This window comes from Dipodomys ordii, unplaced genomic scaffold, assembly GCF_000151885.1.
Source record: "Dipodomys ordii isolate 6190 unplaced genomic scaffold, Dord_2.0 Scaffold107, whole genome shotgun sequence".
In the NCBI taxonomy this organism is placed as follows: Eukaryota; Metazoa; Chordata; class Mammalia; order Rodentia; family Heteromyidae; genus Dipodomys; species Dipodomys ordii.
Genome location: NW_012267323.1, coordinates 3,403,363 through 3,424,831, shown reverse-complemented (window position 1 = coordinate 3,424,831; position 21,469 = coordinate 3,403,363). Strand labels below are relative to the sequence as shown.

At 47.5% G+C, this 21,469-nt stretch overlaps 1 protein-coding gene across 1 annotated transcript in view; it reads left to right on the top strand.

Moving 5' to 3' along the window:
* The window catches only part of Dag1 (dystroglycan 1 (dystrophin-associated glycoprotein 1)), a 44,812-nt gene extending 26,107 nt beyond the window's left edge, over positions 1-18,705 (top strand). The window contains exons 2-3 of the mRNA XM_013028193.1: positions 7,129-7,526; positions 14,864-18,705. Coding sequence (XP_012883647.1) covers positions 7,242-7,526; positions 14,864-17,263 — 2,685 coding nt within the window. The 5' untranslated portion in view covers positions 7,129-7,241 and the 3' untranslated portion in view covers positions 17,264-18,705. The remainder of the gene's footprint in view (positions 1-7,128; positions 7,527-14,863) is intronic.
* Positions 18,706-21,469: the final 2,764 nt, after the last annotated feature.

Genomic DNA, 21,469 nt, shown 5'->3' with positions numbered 1-21,469 from the left:
ATGTGCTTTTGTTCCTCACATTTATTGAGTAGAACACATTTAGTAATTGGGCTTTCGTGTGTCTGGGGCACTCATTAGCTCTAGGGAGGTAGACTGAGCAGAGAACTACTTGTCTCCTGAGCTGGAATGCCAGTGGAGTAAAAACTTTATACTTCCCAGGCACGTTAGGCTGTCTGGTCAGCGTTGGGTATAAGGGTCGAGTGCTTTACTCTTAACTGAATGTCATGCTTCAGTTACATCTAGATAGAGATTATTAGTATAGGTGAGAGGCAGGGCTAGAATTCTTTCCTGCTGAACTATGCCTTAGATGATGGCTTACCATCATAATATTTTTTTTTTTTGCCAGTCCTGGGGCTTGAACATAGACCTGAGCTTCTTTTGCTTTTTCTGTCTATGTGGTACTGAGGAATCGAACCCAGGGCTTTATGCATGCTAAGCAAGCACTGTACTCAATGTGTGCCACATTTCCAGCCCACTGTAATAGTTTTGATTCCTCAGTTGTACTTGATAACTAATCTGGTAAATCAGTTACCTTTTAGGCAATTATTTATGCAGACCTGAGTTTTTTACTTTTGTGTATCACTCCAGAGTCCCTCATTTTTAGATTTTTAGATTAAGTTGTCTGAAAGTTTTTTTTTTTTTTTTGTTTTTGTGCTTGTTCTGGGGCTTGAACTCAGCACTATCTTGACCCTGGGCACTATGTTGTCTCTCAAGTTTTTTGCTCAAGGCTGGTGCTCCACCACTTGTCATAACCTCCATTTCCATCTCTTAAGTGGTTCATTGGAGGCAAGAGTCTCACAGACCTTCCTATCCAGGCTAGCTTCAAACCAATACCCTCAGATCTCAACTTCTTGAGTAGCTAGCATTACAGGCATGAGCCACCAGTGCTAGCCTATGTGAATTACTTTGTTATTTTGTCTTTGTGCTTGTCCTGGGGCTGGAGCTCAGGGCCTTCCTTATTCTGAGCTTTTTTTTTTTTTTTTTCTTAAGGACAGTGCCTTTACTACTTGAGCCACACCACCTCTTGTAGCTTTTTTGGTAGTTAATTGGAGATAAAGAGTCTCATAGGCTTTCCTGCCTGGGCTGACTTCTATATGAAATCCTTAGATCTGTCTCCTGAGTAGCTAGGGTTACAGGCATGAGCTACCAGTGCCTGACTTCTGTGAACTATTATTATTATTATTATTATTGTCGGTCCTGGGGCTTGAACTCTGGGCGTGGGCCCTGTCTCTGAGTTCTTCAGCTCAAGGCTAGCGCTCTACCACTTGAGCCACAGCACCACTCCAGCTTTTTCTGTTTATGTGGTACTGAGGAATCGAACAGGGCCTCATGCATGCCAGGCAAGCACTCTACCAGTGAGCCACCTTCCCAGCCCCTGTGAATTACTTTTGAGAGAGGATCTCACTTTATGCCTGGCTGGCCTGCATTTGGAGCCACGGGGCTTGAAGCCTGGGCCTGGGCGCTGTCCCTGAGCTCTTCCGCCTACCACCGGAGCCACAGCACCACTTCTGGTTTTCTGGTGGATAATTGGAGATGAGTCTCACAGACTTTCCTGCTCAGGCTGGCTTTGAACCACAATCCTCTGACCTCAGCCTCCTGAGTAGCTAGGATGACAGGAGTGAGGTACCCTGCTCACTTTTTATTACCTTGACACAAGACCTTGAACTCAAGATCTTCCTCTTATTACCTCAGCCTCCAGAGTGCTGGGATGACAGGAGTATTCTACCCTGTCCAGACTCTGTCCCTGAGATGGGATTCTGAAGCTGAGGAATGGATCTGCTGTCTCGCAAGCTTGACTTTGTGTCACCCTGTATACCATGGCTGGTGGGTGTGTGTGTTCAGAGCGCCCAAGATTCTGAGAGGGCCTTCTTTATCGAATTAGATTTCACTGGCATCTAGGGCAACAGTAAGAGCTCCAATTTAGTTGTGGGCATGGCTGCTGGCACGGGGAGTGGGTCTCTTGCGCCACTCATCTCTCAGTAAAGCTTTGGCTGTTCTTGTCAGCCAGACAGGTCCAGCTGAAATACATTCTTGAGTGGCTCTGAAAAGATCCTGGTGTGCCATGCTGTTAGAATGTCAAGAAGCCTAAACACTTTTTTTGGGGGGTGCCAATCCTGAGATTAAGCTCAGGGCTTGGATACTGTTCCTAAGCTTTTGTCCTCAAGCCTAGTGCTCTACCTACTTGAGCTACTACCATTTCTGGCTTTTTAGGTAGTTAATTGGGGAAGATAAAAGCTCATGGACTTGCCTATCTGAGGTGGCTTCAAACTTCAATCCTCAGATCTCAGCTTTTTGAGTGGCTAGGATTATAGGTGTGAGCCACTAGTGCCTGGCTAACTATTCTCCTGACTATGGTTGAATGTTGGCCTTTCTTTAAGCCTTCATCCCTATAAACGTGAGTAGAAGGATCTCAGCAGTGACCAAGTGTGTGAATATGAGACTTGTATTAAAAAAAAAAATCCTAGCTGTATGCCAGTGGCTCACACCCATAAGCCTGGCTACTCAGAGGCTCAGATATGAGGATCACAGTTTGAAGCCAGCCCAGGCAGAAAATTCCCCAATTAACCACTCAAAAAACTAGAAATGGTTCTGTGGCACAAAGTGATAGAGCGCTAGCCTTGAGCACAAAAAGGCTCAGGAACTGTGCCCAGGCCCTGAGTTCAAGCCCCATGACCAACCTCCCCCCCCAAAAAAAAAATTGAGAGGAACACTCTAACACAGGTGTGTAGATAGCCCACTGAGTTCCTAGCACAAGCAGACTTGACCCTTGTTTGTAGAAAGCCAGCATCTGAAAGACACAGCTTTCTTTTTTGCCAAATTACAAAAAAGATCTTTTCTCCTCAGAGCATGGAAAACCAACACATAGTAGTTGGACTTGTGCCCTGGACATTGCCTGCCTGCCTGCTAAATGCAGAGCACTTAGTCATGACCATGAAATAGACACCCTATGTCATCCTGTGTCCTCAGATAGCAGACTGAGCTTATACTCTTGTAGGACAGGGTGTGGCGCTTAATGCATGCTGTTTTTCACATAAGATTTAAAAAATAAGAATCAGATTAAAAAAGTAAAAATGGGGGCTGGGAAGGTGGCTCAGTGGTAGAGTGCTTGCCTTGCATGCATGAGGCCGTGAGTTCGATTCCTCAGCACCACATAAGCAGAAAAGAGCCAGAAGTGGCACTGTGTGGCTCAAGTGGTAGAGCGTTATCCTTGAGCTGAAGAGCTGAGGGACAGTGCCCAGGCCCAGAGTTTAGGCCCTACGACTGACAAAAAGAAAGAAAAAAAATGGGAAAAGTAAGTAAACTAAATTAAATATATATAGGTTTTTTTTCTTTTTAAAGGAGCCTGTGTTTTCCTCTTGTCTGGATACCTTGGGAGTGCTGGTCATACTTTAGGGATTACAACAGATATATCCTTGTCCTCCCTCATTTAGTCTCGTTGGGCTGTTGGTTGAGCTGAGCCATTTACTAAATAGAGTTACAATGCACAAGAAAGGAAAAGCCCAGTAAAAGAGGCACTACGTAAGCTGGGTGTGGTTATAGGCCTGTAATTCTAACACTCAGGAGGAGAAGGCAAGAGGATCATGAATTTGAGGCTGGCCTGGGTTACATAAGGAGACCTTGTCTCAAAAAAAAAAAAAAAAGCACTATGTAACAGTAAGAAGCAGAACAAGACACACACATACACAAAACTAAAGTTATAAATTAAGATAGAACAAAAAAATTAAAAAGTGATACAGGGGTTGGGGGAATGTGGCTGAGCAGTAGCATGCTTGCCTAGCATGCACAAAACCCGGGGTTGGATTCCTCAGCACCACATCAACAGAAAAAGCCAGAAGTGGCATTGTGGCTCAAGTGGTAGAGTGGTAGCCTTGAGCAAAAGGTTCTGAGTTCAAGCCCCAGGACTGGCACACACACAAAAAAATGATACAATACACTATAAAAATGCTGCAAAAGGGACAAGATACTAAAAATAAAAATAGAAAAAATAAAACACGAGGAAACTGTGTGTGTGTGCATGCACGCGTGTGCGTGCGCATGCATGTGTGCATGTGTGCTTGCTGGTCCTGAGGCATGAACTCAGGGCCTGGGCACTGTCCCTGAGCTTCTTTCACTCAAGGCTATTTCTCAAGGCTAGCATCCTATCACCTGAGCCACTGCACCATTTGGGGCTTTTTCTGAGTAGTTAACTAAAGATAAGAGTCTCATACACTTTCCTGCCTGGGGCAGCTTCGAAAATTAAAGATAAGAGTCTCATACACTTTCCTGCCTGGGGCAGGCTTGGAACTACAATCCTCAGATCTTAGATCTCTTCTGAGTAGATAGCATTATATAGACTAGGCCACCAGTGCCCAGCAAGGAACCTCTTTAAATTTGGGGTGCTATATAGGTACCTGAGGAGAAGACTCGTACCAGAGTATGAAAAACATTAGACATTGAGAAATCAGGATATTTCCTTCCTTGCCTTTCCTGGTGGAGGACCATGCAAATGTCTTTGATAATAAAGTACTTCTTGGAATTGATTCCCGTCGGGTCTCTGTAGTCATTTGGTCCTTGGTAGTGAATATAGCATTTAATTCTGGTGAGTCCGTGTTAGATAAAAATGACCCAGCTGTGTACTGATGTTAGAGAGGAAAAGTCATAGCAAGGAATGGATCTGAAGTCCTGGGAGGGCTGGCTGGTTGCAGAGGGTCTCTTGGAGCTGGAACAAGGCAATAGAAAAGGAGAAGAGTAAGGGTGGGACCATACCAAATTAGAAAACACCTGAGGCATGCAATTTTAATTCCTTTCTCCTTTGTGTTTGATATGTTTTTGTGAGCCCTCAAAGTGCAAGCACTGGTTTAGGAGCTATATACCAGGCACTTGTTATATACCAGGCACTCTGCTTGCAGGAACAGCAATATATTTAAACTTTAGTAACATAGGTGTCAAGAAATGGAGAGAGGCTCAATGCTAGTGGCTCACACTTGTAATTCTAGCTACTCAGGAGGTTGAGATGATCAGGATTAAGGTTCAAAACCAGATGGGCAGAAGAGCCTGTAAGATCTGTCTCTAATCAGCTAAAAGCAAAGCTGGAAGTATGGGTCAGGTGGTAGAATACCAGCTGAACAGGCAAGTGAAGTGAATGGGAACCCTTGAGTTCAAATCCTGATATTGCACAAAACAAAAACAACAACAAAAAGCTGTCTGTTTGAGGAAGTAAGTTCTAAAGTTAGAGACCCTTATGAGATTCCCCTTTTTCTCTTCAAGTGATTATAATCCTGAATTTGGCAGTTTTTATGATCAAGTGCAAAGTTTTATTTCTTGTATATTAATTCATAGACAACGTAATTTATATGTTTTTTCTATATGGTTTATGTATTTTTAATTTTTCTCATCTCTCTCTGTCTTTTAGTTTTGCATTGCTGGAGATAGAACACATACAGTGCTTTTTTTTTTTTTTTTTTTTTTGGTTGTGGGGCTTGAACTCAGGGCCTGGGCACTGTCCTGAGCACTTTTACTCAAGGCTAGTGCTTGAACCACAGCTCCACTTCTAGTTTCCTGGTAGTTAATTGGAGATAAGTGTCTCTTGAGAAGTGGCACTGTGGCTTCAGTGGTAGCGTGCTAGCCTTGAGCAAAAGAAGCTCACGGACTGTGTCCAGGCCCTGAGTTCAAACCTCAGGACTGGTAAGAACAAAACAAAACAAAAAGTCTCATAGACTTTCCTGCCTGGGCTGGCTTTGAACCACGATCCTCATATCTCAGCTGGAATTACAGACATGAGCCACCAGCTCCCAGCTTCTTAGTGAGGTTTTTTTTTTTTTATTGTAAAGATACTATACAGAGGGTTACAGTTACATGAGTGAGGTAATGAGTACACTTCCTCTTGAACATTGTTAGCCCCTCCATTGTTTTCCCCCTACCATCCCCTCTCTCCCTCCCTTCCCTGAAGTTCTTTTTTTTTTTTGATTGTGATTAAGTGATTACATGATTTCTAAGTCACAAGTTCATTCTAACTTTCCTGGAGCAAATTGTCTATCATAGTCTGTAATATATAACAGTGTTCACATGTTATACACCATACATGTGATCAGCAGCATGGGGATATTTAGTAGTGGTTCAACCTTAGTGAGGTTTTAATATGAGTTATGTTAAACATTGTATTAATTTCCTAGGGCTGCTGTAAAAAGATTTTCACAGCCTTAGTGGCTTCAAATAGCATGCACATTTATTCTCTTATAGTTCTGGTCTCCAGAAGTCCAAAATGAAGGTGTTGGCAAGGACTGAGCTCCCTCTGGAGGCTCTGGGGGGGAATCTATTCCTTGCTTCTGTCTTTTCTTCCTTTTTTCTTTTCTTTTTCTTTTTAGTTGGTTTTGGGGCTTGAACTCTGGGCCTGGGTGCTGTCTCTGAGCTCTTCAGCTCAAGGCAAGTCTTCTACCACTTGAGCCACAGCGCCACTTCCTGTTCGGGGCTTCTAACTTTTTGTGGCTGCCAGCATTCTTTGACATTCCTTGGTTTGTGGCTTCAGCACTCCAGTCTCTGCCTTAGGTTTCACGTCAGTATCTCTGTTTCACATCTCTATCTCATTCTGTGTGTGGGGAGGGGGTAGGGTGGTGGGGAGGAGGGACCCCACAGTAATTTCCTCTGACAATGGTGATTGAATTTAGATCCTACCCAGATAATCTCACCACATCAAGACTCTTACTTTAATCACCTTTGCAAAGACTCTTTTTCTTTATAACATCTTTACAGGTTTCAGGGATTAGGGCCTGAGATCTTCTAGTGGTTGTTATTTACTCACAGCCTATATACTGATTTAGGGGCATCAATGTTTTTACTGTGGGTTTCAATCTTTGCTTTCTTTCAACAGCGTTTTATAGTTTTCAGTATACAAATTCTAGACATACATTGCTAGATTTCTGCCTAAGTATTTCCTTTTTTCTTTGAATGATTTAAATGTCATATTTTTAATTTTGGTGTTCACATATTCACTGAAGTATAGAACAATATAATTAGCGGACTAGAGTAGTAGCTTCATGGTGCAGTATGTGAGACAGGGTAGACATTCTTGGCAGAAGCATTGGGGGATAGTACATGACTTTGAAAGAGTGACCATTGCTGAAATGTGAATCTCCTCTTCTTCTTTTACAGACTCTGGGTGTTCTGGGATGGAGAAAGTATACAGAGGGTGAGGACCCAACTCCGGGACCATATCACTTGCTTCCTTCCTTAGCAAGATCATCAGCTTGAGCAAACTCAAGCCCATGCTAAAGATGTCTGTGGGCCACTCACTGCTCCCCCTTTGGGGGAGGACCTTTCTCCTTCTACTCTTCATGGCCATGGCGCAATCCCGCTGGCCAAGTGACCCTTCAGAAGCCGTCAGGGACTGGGAGAACCAACTGGAGGCATCCATGCACTCTGTGCTTTCCGACCTTCATGAGGCTGTTCCCACCGTGGTTGGCATTCCTGATGGCACAGCTGTCGTCGGCCGCTCATTTCGAGTGACCATTCCAACAGATTTAATTGCCTCCAGTGGAGAAATAATCAAGGTGAGACCGGATATGAAGTGCAAATGAGGGATTCTCATCTTCCATTTTAATTTTGATGCCTTTTCCTAAGCTCTCAGTTATAGGCAGGCTGCAGTAATTCTGGTTTGCTCCCATGTTGAAGGACTCACCACATGGAAAAGCCATTACTATGCACTGTGGAAAGTCTCTTGGTTGTTGGCTTAGGGATTTTTGTTAAAAAGCCTGGCATGTGTATAAGAAAAAAGTCACCTTTCCTAAACCATAGTGGTAAACTCTAAAATACAGAACTTGTAAGTACTTTGAACTCTGTGTGTGTGTGTGTGTGTGCGCACGCATAGGCGCATGAGCACATGTACACATATACATGTGCTGCTACTGATGCTTGAACGCAGGGTCTTGTGGTCTTGATTGTTGTTGTTGTTGTTGTTTTTTTGGTCGTGGGGCCTGAACTCTGGGCTTGGGTGCTGTCCCTCAGCTCTTCAGTTCAAGGCTATGCTCTACCACTTCAGCCACAGTGCCACTTCTGGCTTTTTCTGCTTATGTGGTACTGAGGAATCGAACCCAGGGCCTCATGCATGCAAGGCAAGCACTCTACCACTGAGCCACCTTCCCAGCCCTTGATTGTTGTTTTTCTTCGTAGCTGGCCCTCTACCATTTGTTCAGTTCTGTGGTGAGTCTTCTGGGTTTATCTGCCCAGTCCGGCTTTGAACTATAGTCTTTAGAATTCAGGTTCTCAAGTAGCTCGGATTATAGATTTGAGCCATTAGTACTTGGTTTGACTGAACTTTTTCTCCTTTTCTTTATTTTTTATTTACTTTTTGTGCCAATACTGGGGCTTGAGCTCAGGGCCGAAGTGCTATCCCTGAGGTGGTTTTGTTTTTTGTTTTTTTGTTTTGTTTTTTGTTTTTTTGCCAGTCCTGGGGCTTGAACTCAGGGCCTGGGTACTTCTTTTGTTCAAGGCTAGCACTGTACTACTAACCCCAGCACCACTTCTAGCCTTTTCTCTTTATGTGGTGCTGAGGAATTGAACCCAAGATGGCTCATGCCTATAATCCTAGCTGTTCAGGGAGCTGATATCTGAGGATCAAGGTTCGAAGTCTAGGCAGGAAAGTTCATGATACTCATCTCCAGTTAGCCACCAAAAAGCCAGAAGTAGAACTGTGGCTCATTGGTAGAGTGCTAGCCTTGAGCACAACAAGCTTTGGGAAAATGTCCAGGCCCTGAGTTCAAGCCCCACAACAGGCATCAAAAACAAACAAACCAAGAGCTGGACACTCAGTGGCTCATGCCTGTAATTCTAGTTACTCAGGAGGCTGAAATCCTAAGGACTATAGTCAGCCCAGGCAGAAAAGCCCCTGTGAGACTCTTATCTCCTATTAACCATTGAAAAACTGGAAGCAGAGCTGTGGCACAAAATGGTAGAACACTAGCCATGAGCAAAAGAGCTCAGGGATAGTGCCCATGCCCTGAATTCAAGACCCACAACTACAAACAAACAAACCTCAAGATACAGCCAGGAATGTGACTTGGTGTTAGAGTGCTTGTCTATTGTACATAACGCTCTGGGTTCAATCCACAGCACTAAAAAAATATATGTAAATTAAAAAAAAATTGACGAGGCACCAGTGGCTCATGCCTATAATCCTAGCTGCTCAGGAGGCTGAGGTCTGAGGTTTGTGGTTTGATGCCAGCCTGGGCAGGAAAGTCTATGAGACTCTTATCTCCACTTAAACCAGAAGTATTCCTGTGGCTCATAGTGGTAGGGCACTAGCCTTGAGTGAGAAAGCTCAGGGATTGGGCCCAGGCCCTGAGTTCAAGTCCCAGGACTTACAAAATAAGATTAGAAGTGTACATGTGTGTGCATGTATGGGCGTGCACATACTTTAGTTTGCTGGTTGATTTATATCTAATGTGGTTTTTAACCATTTGAGAACCCAAAGAACTCAATCTTTAGCGTTGCCACTTTCGGGGAAGCAATCCAGAGAACAAGGGATCTGAGACATATGTCCTGGCTGATGCACCAGGATGGAGATTGGGTGAAAAAGGAAGCTTTTGTGTGAAGGAAAACTGGTTCCATCTGCTTTGGAATCCTAAAATTTCCCCTCAACTCTGAGTACATTTATATGGTAGGCAGGCAGATGGAATATATCCTTTAATTTTGAATATCATCTAGAGTAGAAGTTAGCACACTAATTTCCTACAGTGATAGATAGCAAATATTATAGGCTTTGCAGGCTCATACAGTTTCTCTTTAACTCTTCAGATCACCAATATAATACAAAACATGTAGACAGCACGTAATTGAATGGGTAGGCTATGTTCCAATAAAACTTAGGTATACTGAAAATGAAAATATAATTACATACATATGTTGAAAAATATTTTTTTCTTTAATTTTTTTTTTGTTTTTTGTTTTGTTTTTGTTGGTCGTGGGGCTTGAACTCTGGGCCTGGGCACTGTCCCTCAGCTCTTCAGCTCAAGGCGAGCGCTCTACCACTTGAGCTACAGCGCCACTTCCTGTTTTCTGGTGGTTTATTGGAGATAGGAGTCTCATGGTCTCTCCTGCCCGGGCTGGCTTTGAACCGCGATCCTCAGATCTCAGCCTCCTGAGTAGCTAGGATTACAGGCGTGAGCCACCAGCGCCCGGCATCCTTAATCATTTGAAAGTAGAAAAGACGTTGTAACTGTAACCCTCTAGTATAGTATCTTTACAATAAAAAAAAAAGACGTGTCACGTATGAATAGGTGGTGGGCCACATTTTGCCTATGGCCATAGTTTGCTGATTCCTGCCCATGGCAGTGATTTCCTAAATCATGCCTATAATCCCAACACTTAGGAGACTGATTTACAGTCTGTACTGTAGATTGAGATCCTGCTTAAAAAAAAAAACAAACCCAAAACCTGTCCTTCGAATTCGTACATTTTGGTTACATTTCTGTTATCTAGTAGAGTCTCAAGTATTTATGATCTGGAAGGGGGAATGAAAATCTACCCTGTTAGTACCCATTGCTTTGATTATCAAAGCCTTACTGGTCATACACAAGAGAAAAACTAGCCTATGCTAGGTTCAGCAAAAGACTAAGCTTGAGCCACCAGCACCTGGCATTTAACCATTTTCCAATATTGAATGGTTTATAACTTATTGTTGCCTTATTTATTCTGGTATTAAAATTATCTTAGATTTGGCCATTGGGAACAGCTTTAAGTAGGTTCGTGTGTTCTTGTGATAGCCTCCTGTTAATTTTTTTTTTTTTTTTGAGTACTTTGTCTCTGTTTTCTTTCTTAGGACTGTCACTTGATCTGGTGTCTCTCCCCCCCACCTCCTTTCTTCTTGGTCAGTAATTACCTCCTATCTAAATAACCTAGTCTACAAAGTAGAAAAGAAAAGAAAACTGATCAGGCAGGAATGGGAAGAATTACTTAAAATCTGGGAAAATATAGCTGGGTGCCAGTGGCTCATGCCTATAATCCTAGCTACTCAGGAGGCTGAGATCTGAGGATTGTGGTTCAAAGCCGGCCTAGGCAGGAGAGTCCGTGAGACTCTAATCTCCAGTTAACCACCAGAAAACTAGAAGTGGTGCTGTGGCTCAAATGGCAAAAGAGCTCACCTTGAGCTGAAGAGTTCAGGGATAGCGCCCAGGCCCAGAGTTCAAGACCCCCCCCATACCTCCCTGCCCCCCCCCAAAAAAATCTGGGAAAATACCAGGTCCATAAGAATATGAAAACCTCCCAACTGATAACTGTCTCCAGAGTGGAACACTAATACCAGCATCTGATCACTTGAAACGTGTGCCAGCTTAGAAGTTCAGAATTACAGTATCTGTTCTTTTGTATACTCTTTTATCAAGTGTCTGATTCACTTAAACATGTCCTTATGTACACAAAACAACATGTTTTCCCAGAGGTTCTAATAATTTTCAATGTAGTCAGCTTAGGGACCCAGGATTCTAAATGAGGGGGGGAAGGAAGAAATTACAGCCCTTTCTGTTTGATGTGGTTTCCAAAAAAGGCAAGCCGGCTCACACCTAGTCAGGAATCACAGGACCCCAGAACAACCTCATTTCCGGCTGAGTGAGGCTCCACAGTTGCCTCATTTGTGCTATGCCTCAGCTAACATCATGGTGGTGGCCTGCAACCCTCATGGAGTGGGGTCCCTCCTTGGCACTCAGCCTGCTCCTCCAAGAGCTGCAGAAGCTCAGGTTTAGTTCTTCCTCTTAGGATGATAGGGAGAGATGTCTTTATTTTGCATGAATCGACTAGGCTACCTAGCGACAGTCAGTCCCCTTCCCCTGTCTCCTTTTGATGAAGCTCGTGGAGGTTTTCATTCCTAGTTCCTCTCAGCCTCCTAGCCTGCAAACAATGTGGACTTGCCCTCAACCCAAGATGTCCGCAGGCTGGGAGCAGCCCTTCTGGGACTGTGCTCTCAGCTGCTGGCATGGGCCTTCTAATTGTTCCCCTGGTAACAATGGATACTCTTTTTAGCCAGGAAGAGGAGTTCATGAAAGGAGTATTTCTCTGGATGCTTGAGAGCTTTGTGGCAACCCTGCCTGCGTGAGATGAACTGCAGTTTCTTCCTGCCTCAAGTGGGTGTTCCCTGGCTCTGAATGAGACCCTTGTGTGAGCATGGCACACCACACCAGGAAATGTGGGTTGGCAAAGGAAGGCATCCTTGATAGTGGGCTGTCAGAATAGAATTTCCCCAGATTTCATCAACTCAAATACTTAATGATAATATAGGCTTCTGTGTTTAAAAAAAAAAATTTACAGGGGCTGGGAAGGTGGCTCAGTGGTAGAGTGCTTGCCTTGCATTCATGAAGCCCTGGGTTCAATTGCTCAGCACCACAGAAGCAGAAAAAGCCAGAAGAGGCGCTGTGGCTCAAGTGGTAGAGCGCTAGCCTTGAGCTGAAGAGCTGAGGGACAGCGCCCAGGCCCAGAGTTCAGGCCCCTCGACTGGGGGAAAATAAAAAATTACAAACTAGATAAGTAAGTAACCAGCAAAAATCAGGGAGTGAAGATGTGGCTCAATTGGTAAGAGTGTTAACCATGAGTGAAAAAACCAAGTGTGAGCGCAAGACCTTGAATTCAAGCCTTAGTACTGGCATTACTGACAAGAAATTGGAAAGAACAGGACAAAACAGGTGATGTTAGGGATTGGGATGGAAAGACTGATTTTGTGCTTGTCCTGCCGCCTGCCCTTGTTTGCTCAAGACTAGTGGTCTGTGGCTTGATACACACCTCCTCTTCCAACTTTTTGCTGGTTAATTGGAGATAAGAGTCTCATAGACTTTCCTGTCCTGGCTGGCTTTGAACCATGGTCCTCAGATCTCAGCCTACCGAGTAGCTAAGATTACAATTGTGAGCCACCGGGCACCTCACTTTGGAAGGGAAGAGATTTTGTTTTTAGTTGAGACCAGTTTGCATCGGGTCAAATGGTTTGTAGCTCAGATGAGAAGGGAACTGGCTGGGTTGGACAAATGTGTTCAAAATGTGGTCTGTGGCCTTGTGGTAGGAGCCAAGTGCAGGTTGATACTGTTTGTCTACCCGCTGAACCATGGGTCTGCCTCTGCTTTACCTGAGTCCTTTTCCACTCTGGTACTGTACCTCATCTAAGGAGAAAGACCTAGGTCCGTAGTTAGTCCAAGCTAAAACTGTGCCGTCCGTCTCCCTGTGGCCCAGCCATATGGTGGCTGTGTTCCTCATCTGCAGGAGGCTCTGAGCAGATTCGGCTCACCATTGCAGTTCATGGCACAGGAACAGGGCATCCTGGGTATGAGTCAGCAGCAAGACTCAGACTTCTTGAAAGGGACTATTTCCTGCTTCCTTCACTGTGTAAAGAAAGCAGTCCGATGGCCACCTCATTTTCCAGTATTTCCAAAGTGTTGTCTATGGTCCATGGCCAATAGATGGCTGCAGGTTGGCCCAGCTCTGCAGTGTGGCTGAGGTGCGAGGGAACTGAAGGAGAGGGAGCTGAATGATCAGGAGTCGTTGCATTGACCAGCTCTGAAGGAAGGTAGAGACCTTGCTAGGAAAGGGTGCAGTGAGGAGTTCCCTCTAGCCTCAGATGTTGCTGCCCAACCCCTACTGGCTCCTGCTCTACCCAGAAGCATCTGTGCTCTATCAGAGGTGGAGGTGGAATCAGACAGCTGCATGAATATTGTGCTTTGGGCTCTCACTTGTAGCAAGTCCTCTTCTCTCCTCATGTTCCTCAGCTTCACCCACTCCTAGCCAGACAGGTTTTGGCAGGCAAGCAGCTCCCTGATTGTTCCTAGCCTCTCCCTGGTTTCTCATCAGATCCTAGCCTTCCCCTGACCTTCAGGCCCCATTTCCTTTTATGCTTTGGGTTATGAACAGAGAGATAAGGTTCCACTGTGCCTTGGGTCCAAAGTCATCTGGGAAGAAAGACTGGGGAGTGGAACTTGGACATGCCTTGAGCCTGTTGGTATGGCATTATTTAGTTAGTTTCCTGACTGTCCACAGGAGCAGGAAGGAATCAGAACTGGCTGTCAGTATGTGCCTTGTCCTATACTCCTATGAGGATAGGATCATTTCTCCCAGTTCTAAATGAGGACAGTAAGAGCTAACTTGGAGTCAGGCCTCAACCTGCCTGGAGCTTGGAGTCATAGAGGCAAATGGGGCTTCTTTCTATTAGGCTGTGATTATGGGGATAGAATCCTGTATTGTCTGAAGGCTACTGTCTCTTAAAAGGAATTTCCCCATCCTTTGCTTCACCACTTGGCACCGGGAAGAGGAGAGGTGCTCCAGGGCCTCTTAAGTTTTGAAAGCTGGAGAGGGAATCGAGAGTTCCTATAGGTGAGAAGGTCTTGTTTTCATCTTTAAGCGTCTCTATGGTGAGTGAGGGCCGAAGTGAGTGTCTTTGAGCAGGGGGAACTGCCGGTGGGAAAGGACTCTCCAGCGATCATGGATGCCGCCAGCCTTTCAGGCATCCTTAGACTTTCCCTAATGGCCTTGAAAATCCAGACGTGCCAGCTTGCCTGTGACTTGGCCAGGTTCCTGTAGAAGTCAAATTGCTGTTGTCAGTCAAAATAAAGCTCCCCCAGTTCCTCCTTTTCTTCCTTGGGTGGTATTTCCCAGGCTGGTCCCAAATCCCTGGCTCACCTCTCCAGTCGGTAAGACTGGATATATATGCACAAGCCATCATGCCATGCGGAGAGCCACCATTTTTTCCAACTCTGATGTCTCTACTTAAAATGGAATGTTGTAACTTGCTTTCATGAAAACTGGAGTGGAATCACCCTGTTCTCATCAGCTTGGCACAGAACTCCGGCGGGGCCAGGCGTTAAGTACAGTGAACATGTTTGTGGTACGCAGTTGTAACTCATGCTTGTGTCTCACCTAGGTGTCTACAGCTGGGAAGGAGGCCTTGCCATCTTGGCTTCACTGGGACCCACAAAGTCACACCCTGGAAGGCCTCCCCCTTGACACCGATAAGGGTGTGCATTATATCTCAGTGAGTGCTGCCCGCCTGGGCGCCAATGGCAGTCACGTCCCCCAGACCTCCAGTGTGTTCTCCATTGAAGTCTACCCCGAGGACCACAGTGAGCCCCAGTCTGTGAGGGCGGCGTCGCCAGACCCTGGTGACATAGTGTCTTCTGCTTGTGCTGCTGACGAGCCAGTGACGGTCCTAACAGTGATTCTAGATGCTGACCTCACCAAGATGACCCCAAAGCAGAGGCTCGACCTTCTGCACAGGATGCGCAGCTTCTCAGAGGTGGAGCTTCACAACATGAAGTTGGTGCCAGTGGTGAATAATAGACTATTCGACATGTCCGCTTTCATGGCCGGCCCCGGCAACGCAAAGAAGGTGGTAGAGAATGGGGCTCTACTCTCCTGGAAGCTGGGCTGCTCCTTGAACCAGAACAGTGTGCCTGACATTCGTAGCGTCGAGGCCCCTGCCCGGGAGGGCGCTATGTCTGCCCAGCTCGGCTATCCGGTGGTGGGTTGGCACATTGCCAACAAGAAGCCCCCTCTTCCCAAACGGATCCGGCGGCAGATCCATGCCACACCCACGCCCGTCACTGCCATCGGACCCCCAACCACAGCCATCCAGGAGCCACCATCCAGGATCGTGCCCACCCCTACATCACCAGCCATCGCTCCTCCCACAGAGACCCTGGCTCCTCCCGTCAGGGAGCCCGTTCCCGGGAAGCCCACGGTAACCATTCGGACTCGAGGTGCCATTATTCAGACCCCCACCCTGGGCCCTATCCAGCCCACGCGGGTATCAGAAGCTGGCACCATGGTTCCCGGCCAGATTCGTCCAACCATGACCATTCCTGGCTACGTGGAGCCCACGGCAGTGGTTACGCCTCCCACCACTACCACCAAGAAGCCCCGAGTATCTACCCCCAAACCAGCCACGCCTTCGACTGATTCCTCAGCCACCACGACTCGCAGGCCAACCAAGAAACCTCGGACCCCCCGCCCAGTGCCCCGAGTCACCACCAAAGCTCCCATCACCAGACTGGAGACGGCCTCCCCACCCACTCGTATCCGAACCACAACCAGCGGCGTGCCTCGTGGTGGGGAGCCCAACCAGCGCCCAGAGCTCAAGAATCACATCGACCGGGTAGACGCCTGGGTGGGCACCTACTTTGAGGTGAAGATCCCATCAGACACCTTCTATGACCTCGAGGACACCACCACCGACAAGCTAAAGCTGACCCTGAAGCTGCGCGAGCAGCAGCTGGTAGGCGAGAAGTCCTGGGTGCAGTTCAACAGCAACAGCCAGCTAATGTACGGCCTGCCCGACAGCAGCCACGTGGGCAAACATGAGTATTTCATGCACGCTACAGACAAGGGGGGCCTGTCGGCCGTGGATGCCTTCGAGATCCATGTCCATAAGCGCCCCCAAGGGGACAAGGCCCCTGCAAGGTTCAAGGCCAAGTTTACTGGTGACCCAGTGCCCCTAGTGAATGACATCCACAAGAAAATCGCCTTGGTAAAGAAGCTGGCTTTTGCCTTCGGGGACCGAAACTGCAGCACCATCACCCTACAGAACATCACCCGGGGCTCCATCGTCGTGGAGTGGACCAACAACACACTACCCCTGGAGCCCTGTCCCAAGGAGCAGATCACGGGACTGAGCCGGAGGATTGCCGATGACACGGGGAAACCTCGGCCTGCCTTCTCCAACGCCCTGGAGCCTGATTTTAAGGCCCTGAGCATTGCCGTGACCGGTGCCGGCAGTTGCCAGCACTTGCAGTTTATCCCCGTGGGGTCCAAGAAGTTACCCTCCACTGTGCCACCCACAGAGGTGCCAGACAGGGACCCCGAGAAGAGCAGTGAGGATGACGTTTACCTCCACACAGTCATCCCAGCCGTGGTGGTCGCGGCCATCCTGCTCATCGCTGGCATCATTGCCATGATCTGCTATCGCAAGAAGCGAAAGGGCAAGCTGACCCTCGAGGACCAGGCCACCTTTATCAAGAAGGGGGTGCCGATCATCTTTGCCGATGAGCTAGATGACTCCAAGCCCCCACCCTCCTCTAGCATGCCACTCATCCTGCAGGAGGAGAAGGCCCCCCTCCCCCCGCCTGAGTACCCCAACCAGAGCGTGCCCGAGACCACTCCTCTGAACCAGGACACCGTGGGAGAGTACACACCCCTACGGGATGAGGATCCTAACGCCCCTCCCTACCAGCCGCCCCCACCCTTCACGGCCCCCATGGAGGGCAAGGGCTCCCGTCCCAAGAACATGACCCCGTACCGGTCACCCCCTCCATACGTCCCCCCTTAACTCACAAGCGCCTGGGTGGAGGCAGGGGTAGGGCAGGGGTGTGTTGTCTGTGGAGACCGGTGGCCCACAGACCCATCGCCCACCGGTAGCCAACACCCAACCTAGCACACACTGACACAAACAGGGCCTGGACAAAGCCCGCCCTCTCTGGTCCTCCCAAACCCCCCAAAGCAGCTGGAGAAACTTTGGGGACTTTTTTTTTAATTTTTAATTTTAATTTTAATTTTTTTTTTTTTTTTTGCCTAACAGCTTTTTGTTTGTTCATAGACAATTCTTCGCTGCGTTTTTGATGGCTGGCTCTGAAAGCACTGTTGGAGTAGAAGTAGCTGGAGGGGGAGCGAGGAACCGTGAATGAACTTGCAGGCAGTGCTGGGCGCGCCCCCCCAGCCCTCTGCGTTTTGCCTTTAACACTAACTGTACTGTTTTTTCTATTCACGTGTGTCTAGCTGCAGGTCGTAACATGGAGAACAGTAGCTAAAGATTTCAAGTCAAAAGGACTTTTCAGAAGTTACGGTTTTCAGTTTTTACATTTAATCTGCTGTTTACCTACACTTGTGATGTATAATTTGGGGGTGGGTAAAGGGGGAATTGCTTTGCTAAAAATAAGCTCCCAGGGTGTTTCAAACTTAAAAAGAGAAGACCAAGGGACAGTATTTTTTATCAAAGGAATCCTATTTTTTCACACTTTGGTCACCTTGGTTGCTCTGATCTCCCAGAGCCTGACTGGGGGGCCTCCTGGCCCTGGCTTAGGGGGCCAGGGCCCTGGTGCTGGATTTGCTCTCCCACCGTTGCCAGGGGCCGGAAACCAGAGGGGCCTCTTGGGCCGAAGACATGTCCACCTCTACCCCATGCACGCTAGTGGCCTGCCACCCAGGGGGGTCTTCATTTCCATGGAGAAAGGGACTCCAAGAGGCAGTGATGGCTGTGGCCCCCAATCTAGGTGCTCCAAGGTGGGCCAGCTGCTCGTGGGGGGTGGGGGGGTGTGCTTGAGGAGGTCGAGGGACTCGACCACATCAACCAATTTTTTTCTTTTTTCCCCCTTCTCTCTGTGGTTTCCCCCACCACCCCTCCCTCCCAAAAAGGAACACCATGGTTTTTGAAACACTCAGTGGGGGACCTTTTGGTGAAGATGCAATATTTTTATGTCATGTGATGCTCTTTTTTCTCACTTGACCTTGGCCGCTTTGTCCCACCAGTCCACATCCCCACCCTGACACCCCCCACACACACCCCTAACCCCATCCCTTTTCTCTGGCGCCCCAGTCCCCAGGCTCGGGCCTCGAACCAGCTGCCGGAAAGGGTCTGGTGGCTTGGGGCAGAGTGTGCCAGCAATAGTTCATAGTTTAAAAAAACAAAAACAAAAAAAAAATCTGTGGGCTCTCAAAGCTAATTTTTTACTCAAGTTTTTATACAGCCTCAAATTGTTTTATTAAAAAAAAAAAGAAAAAAACGGTAATGCTTAAAAACGGCAGTTTGTACAAGCTCTTAGTGTCAAATCCACGGAACTGACGGCTTTGCTCATTTTGATCCTCCCCCCCCCCACTTTTTTCCTAAAGGGTTCAATTCTAGAATTACACTGGGACTTTTTTTTTTCTCCCTTTCCTTTTCTTTTTTCTTTTGCCTTTTTTTAGCAGAATATCCGTCCATCCATCTGCATCTCTGTCCCATGACTCAGGAGCACCCACTCGGCTTCGGTTCTCTCCTCCTTTTTGGAAGAAACCCATTTTGAGCATGACTTTGTTGACGTCTTGAGTTATTTTGGGGTACCTTGTAGGGAGGAATGCCTTTCGCAATAATGTATCCCTTCCCTGATCTAGGGTGGATGGGTTGGACCCAGGCTCCATTTGCACCCGGAGCAGCTCTTTCTTAAGCCATAATCGACTGACTTGTCACAGAGGGGAAGGAGCAGCAGATCTCTCTTCTGCTGTTCTCCAAAGAGTGTGGTTCCCTTGGGGCCTTCTCCCACAGGGCCCCCACCCCTTCCCCTCTCCTGGCCCGCCTCCCCCCCCCCACCCCAAGCTCCTTTAGCAGGGTACTCGGGAGTGAGCCGTGCCCATGTTGTGGGGACAGTCTGTAGATGAGTGCTCCAAGGATGGCTGATGGCCAGGCCTTGTGCCTCCCAAGTCCCAGATGGACGCTGGGAGTTTTCCCTGACGCCTCAGACTGAGCGAACGCAAGTGGGATCTGACCTGGTGGAATTGCTGATGACCTTGTCAAGAAATACAAACAATCCCCCCCAATGTTCCAGGTGAGGGCTTTGAAAAGGCCTTCCAAATCGCTCCGTTGCCCTTAGCAACCCCACCATTGGGCATTGCCACGCAGAGAAGAGGCTGGCCCAGAATGGCTCATTGCCATAGCAACCGGAGGCAACGGGGCAGTGAACAGAATAACAACCGTAACAATGCCTTCGCAGGCACCCTCCTCCCTGAGCACTGGGCTGGTAATGGCCATTGGACTCTGAGACGGAGAGCCAATCTCCCATTCAAGTTGTTCACCAACCACTGATGTGTTTTTATTTCCTTCTATATGATTTTAAGATGTGTTTTTCTGCATTCTGTATAGAAACATATCGAACTAAATAAAAGCAGTGTCTTTATTACAATGCCCTTGCCTGGGAGCATCTGATTGCCCTAAACATGAGTTGGTGGGAGGATTCTATGACCAGGAAAGGGACCTGGCCAGGCCCATCCCCTGGCTGGGGGCGGGGGGGAGGGAAATGAAACGGGGTGGAGGTGGGCATTTCTCTTTGCCTTCACAGAAACTCTTTTTTTTTTTTTTGTCGGTCGTGGGGCTTGAACTCTGGGCCTGGGCGCTGTCCCTCAGCTCTTCAGCTCAAGGCGAGTGCTCTACCACTTGAGCTACAGCACCACTTCCGGTTTTCTGGTGGTTTATTGGAGATAGGAGTCTCACGGTCTCTCCTGCCCGGGCTGGCTTTGAACCGCGATCCTCAGATCTCAGCCTCCTGAGTAGCTAGGATTACAGGCGTGAGCCACCAGCGCCCGGCTTTCACAGAAACTCTTAAGAGGAGTACTGACAAGTAAACTCCCCTTGATACTTTGCCTTGGAGCCAGCTAAGACCTATCTCGTGTATCCTCAATATCCTTATTTGGGGGAGGAGATGGAGAGTCAGACAGAATTGGTGAGTCTTGCACCCCATTGTAAGGCAGCTCTTCAGCAGGAATCCTTCATCATAGGCCCCTGTGAAGAGGATGGATACAGCTCCACCCAGCTCCTGTCTTCATTGTCTTTGGGCTTGAGACTGGCCAGTCCCCTTGATGTTGGCCTTGGATAGATAGATAGGTTGCTCTGCCCTTGGGCAGAGTAGCCAATGCATAGTGCCCAACAGATAGAGCTACAGTTCCAGGGTTGGGGTGGGGAGTTGAACGTCCAACAACTACTGGGAGTTAGCACTAGAGTATGCAAATAGGAGACCATCTTAGGCTACACTAAGAATCTGTCTCAATACAACAAATGCCAGCCACGGGCATGGATCAAGTGGTTGAGGGTCTGCCTAGCAAGTGCCAAAGGCCCTGAGTTCAAATCCCAGTACTGCCAACCTAACCCTTGCCCTGTCCTAGGAAAGGCTGTCCTCAAGTTTTCAAGGATACAGGCCTCTCCTAGGCCTCACAAGGGCTTAGAAAATGACCCTGCCTTGTCCTCTTGCCCTCAGGAAGTTCTACTGAACATCTAACTCATTGCCTTGAACTTCAATGAGACTGTCAACCAGTCTCAACAAGAAGTTCCAGGAGAGCAGCAGGAAGAAAACATAGGAGGATTTCAGGCCTTTGTTCCACCACATCCACCCTTCCATCTTTGGGCGGCAAATCTCTGTTCCCTGCCAAATCCTGTGGCTTTTGTTTTTCTTTCTTTCTTTGCTCAAAGTTAGTGCTGTACCACTTTGAGCCCTAGCTCTACTTCTGGTTTTCTGGTGCTCCATTGGAGATAAGAGTCTCATGGACAAGCCGGGCACTGGTGGCTCACGCCTGTAATCCTAGCTACTCAGGAGGCTGAGATCTGAGGATCTCAGTTCAAAGCCAGCCCAGGCAGGAGAGACTGTGAGACTCCTATCTCTAATAAACCACCAGAAAACCGGAAGTGGCGCTTTAGCTCAAGTGGTAGAGCGCTCACCTTGAGCTGAAGAGCTGAGGGACAGCGCCCAGGCCCAGAATTCAAGCCCCACGACCGATAAAAAAAAAAAAAAAAAAA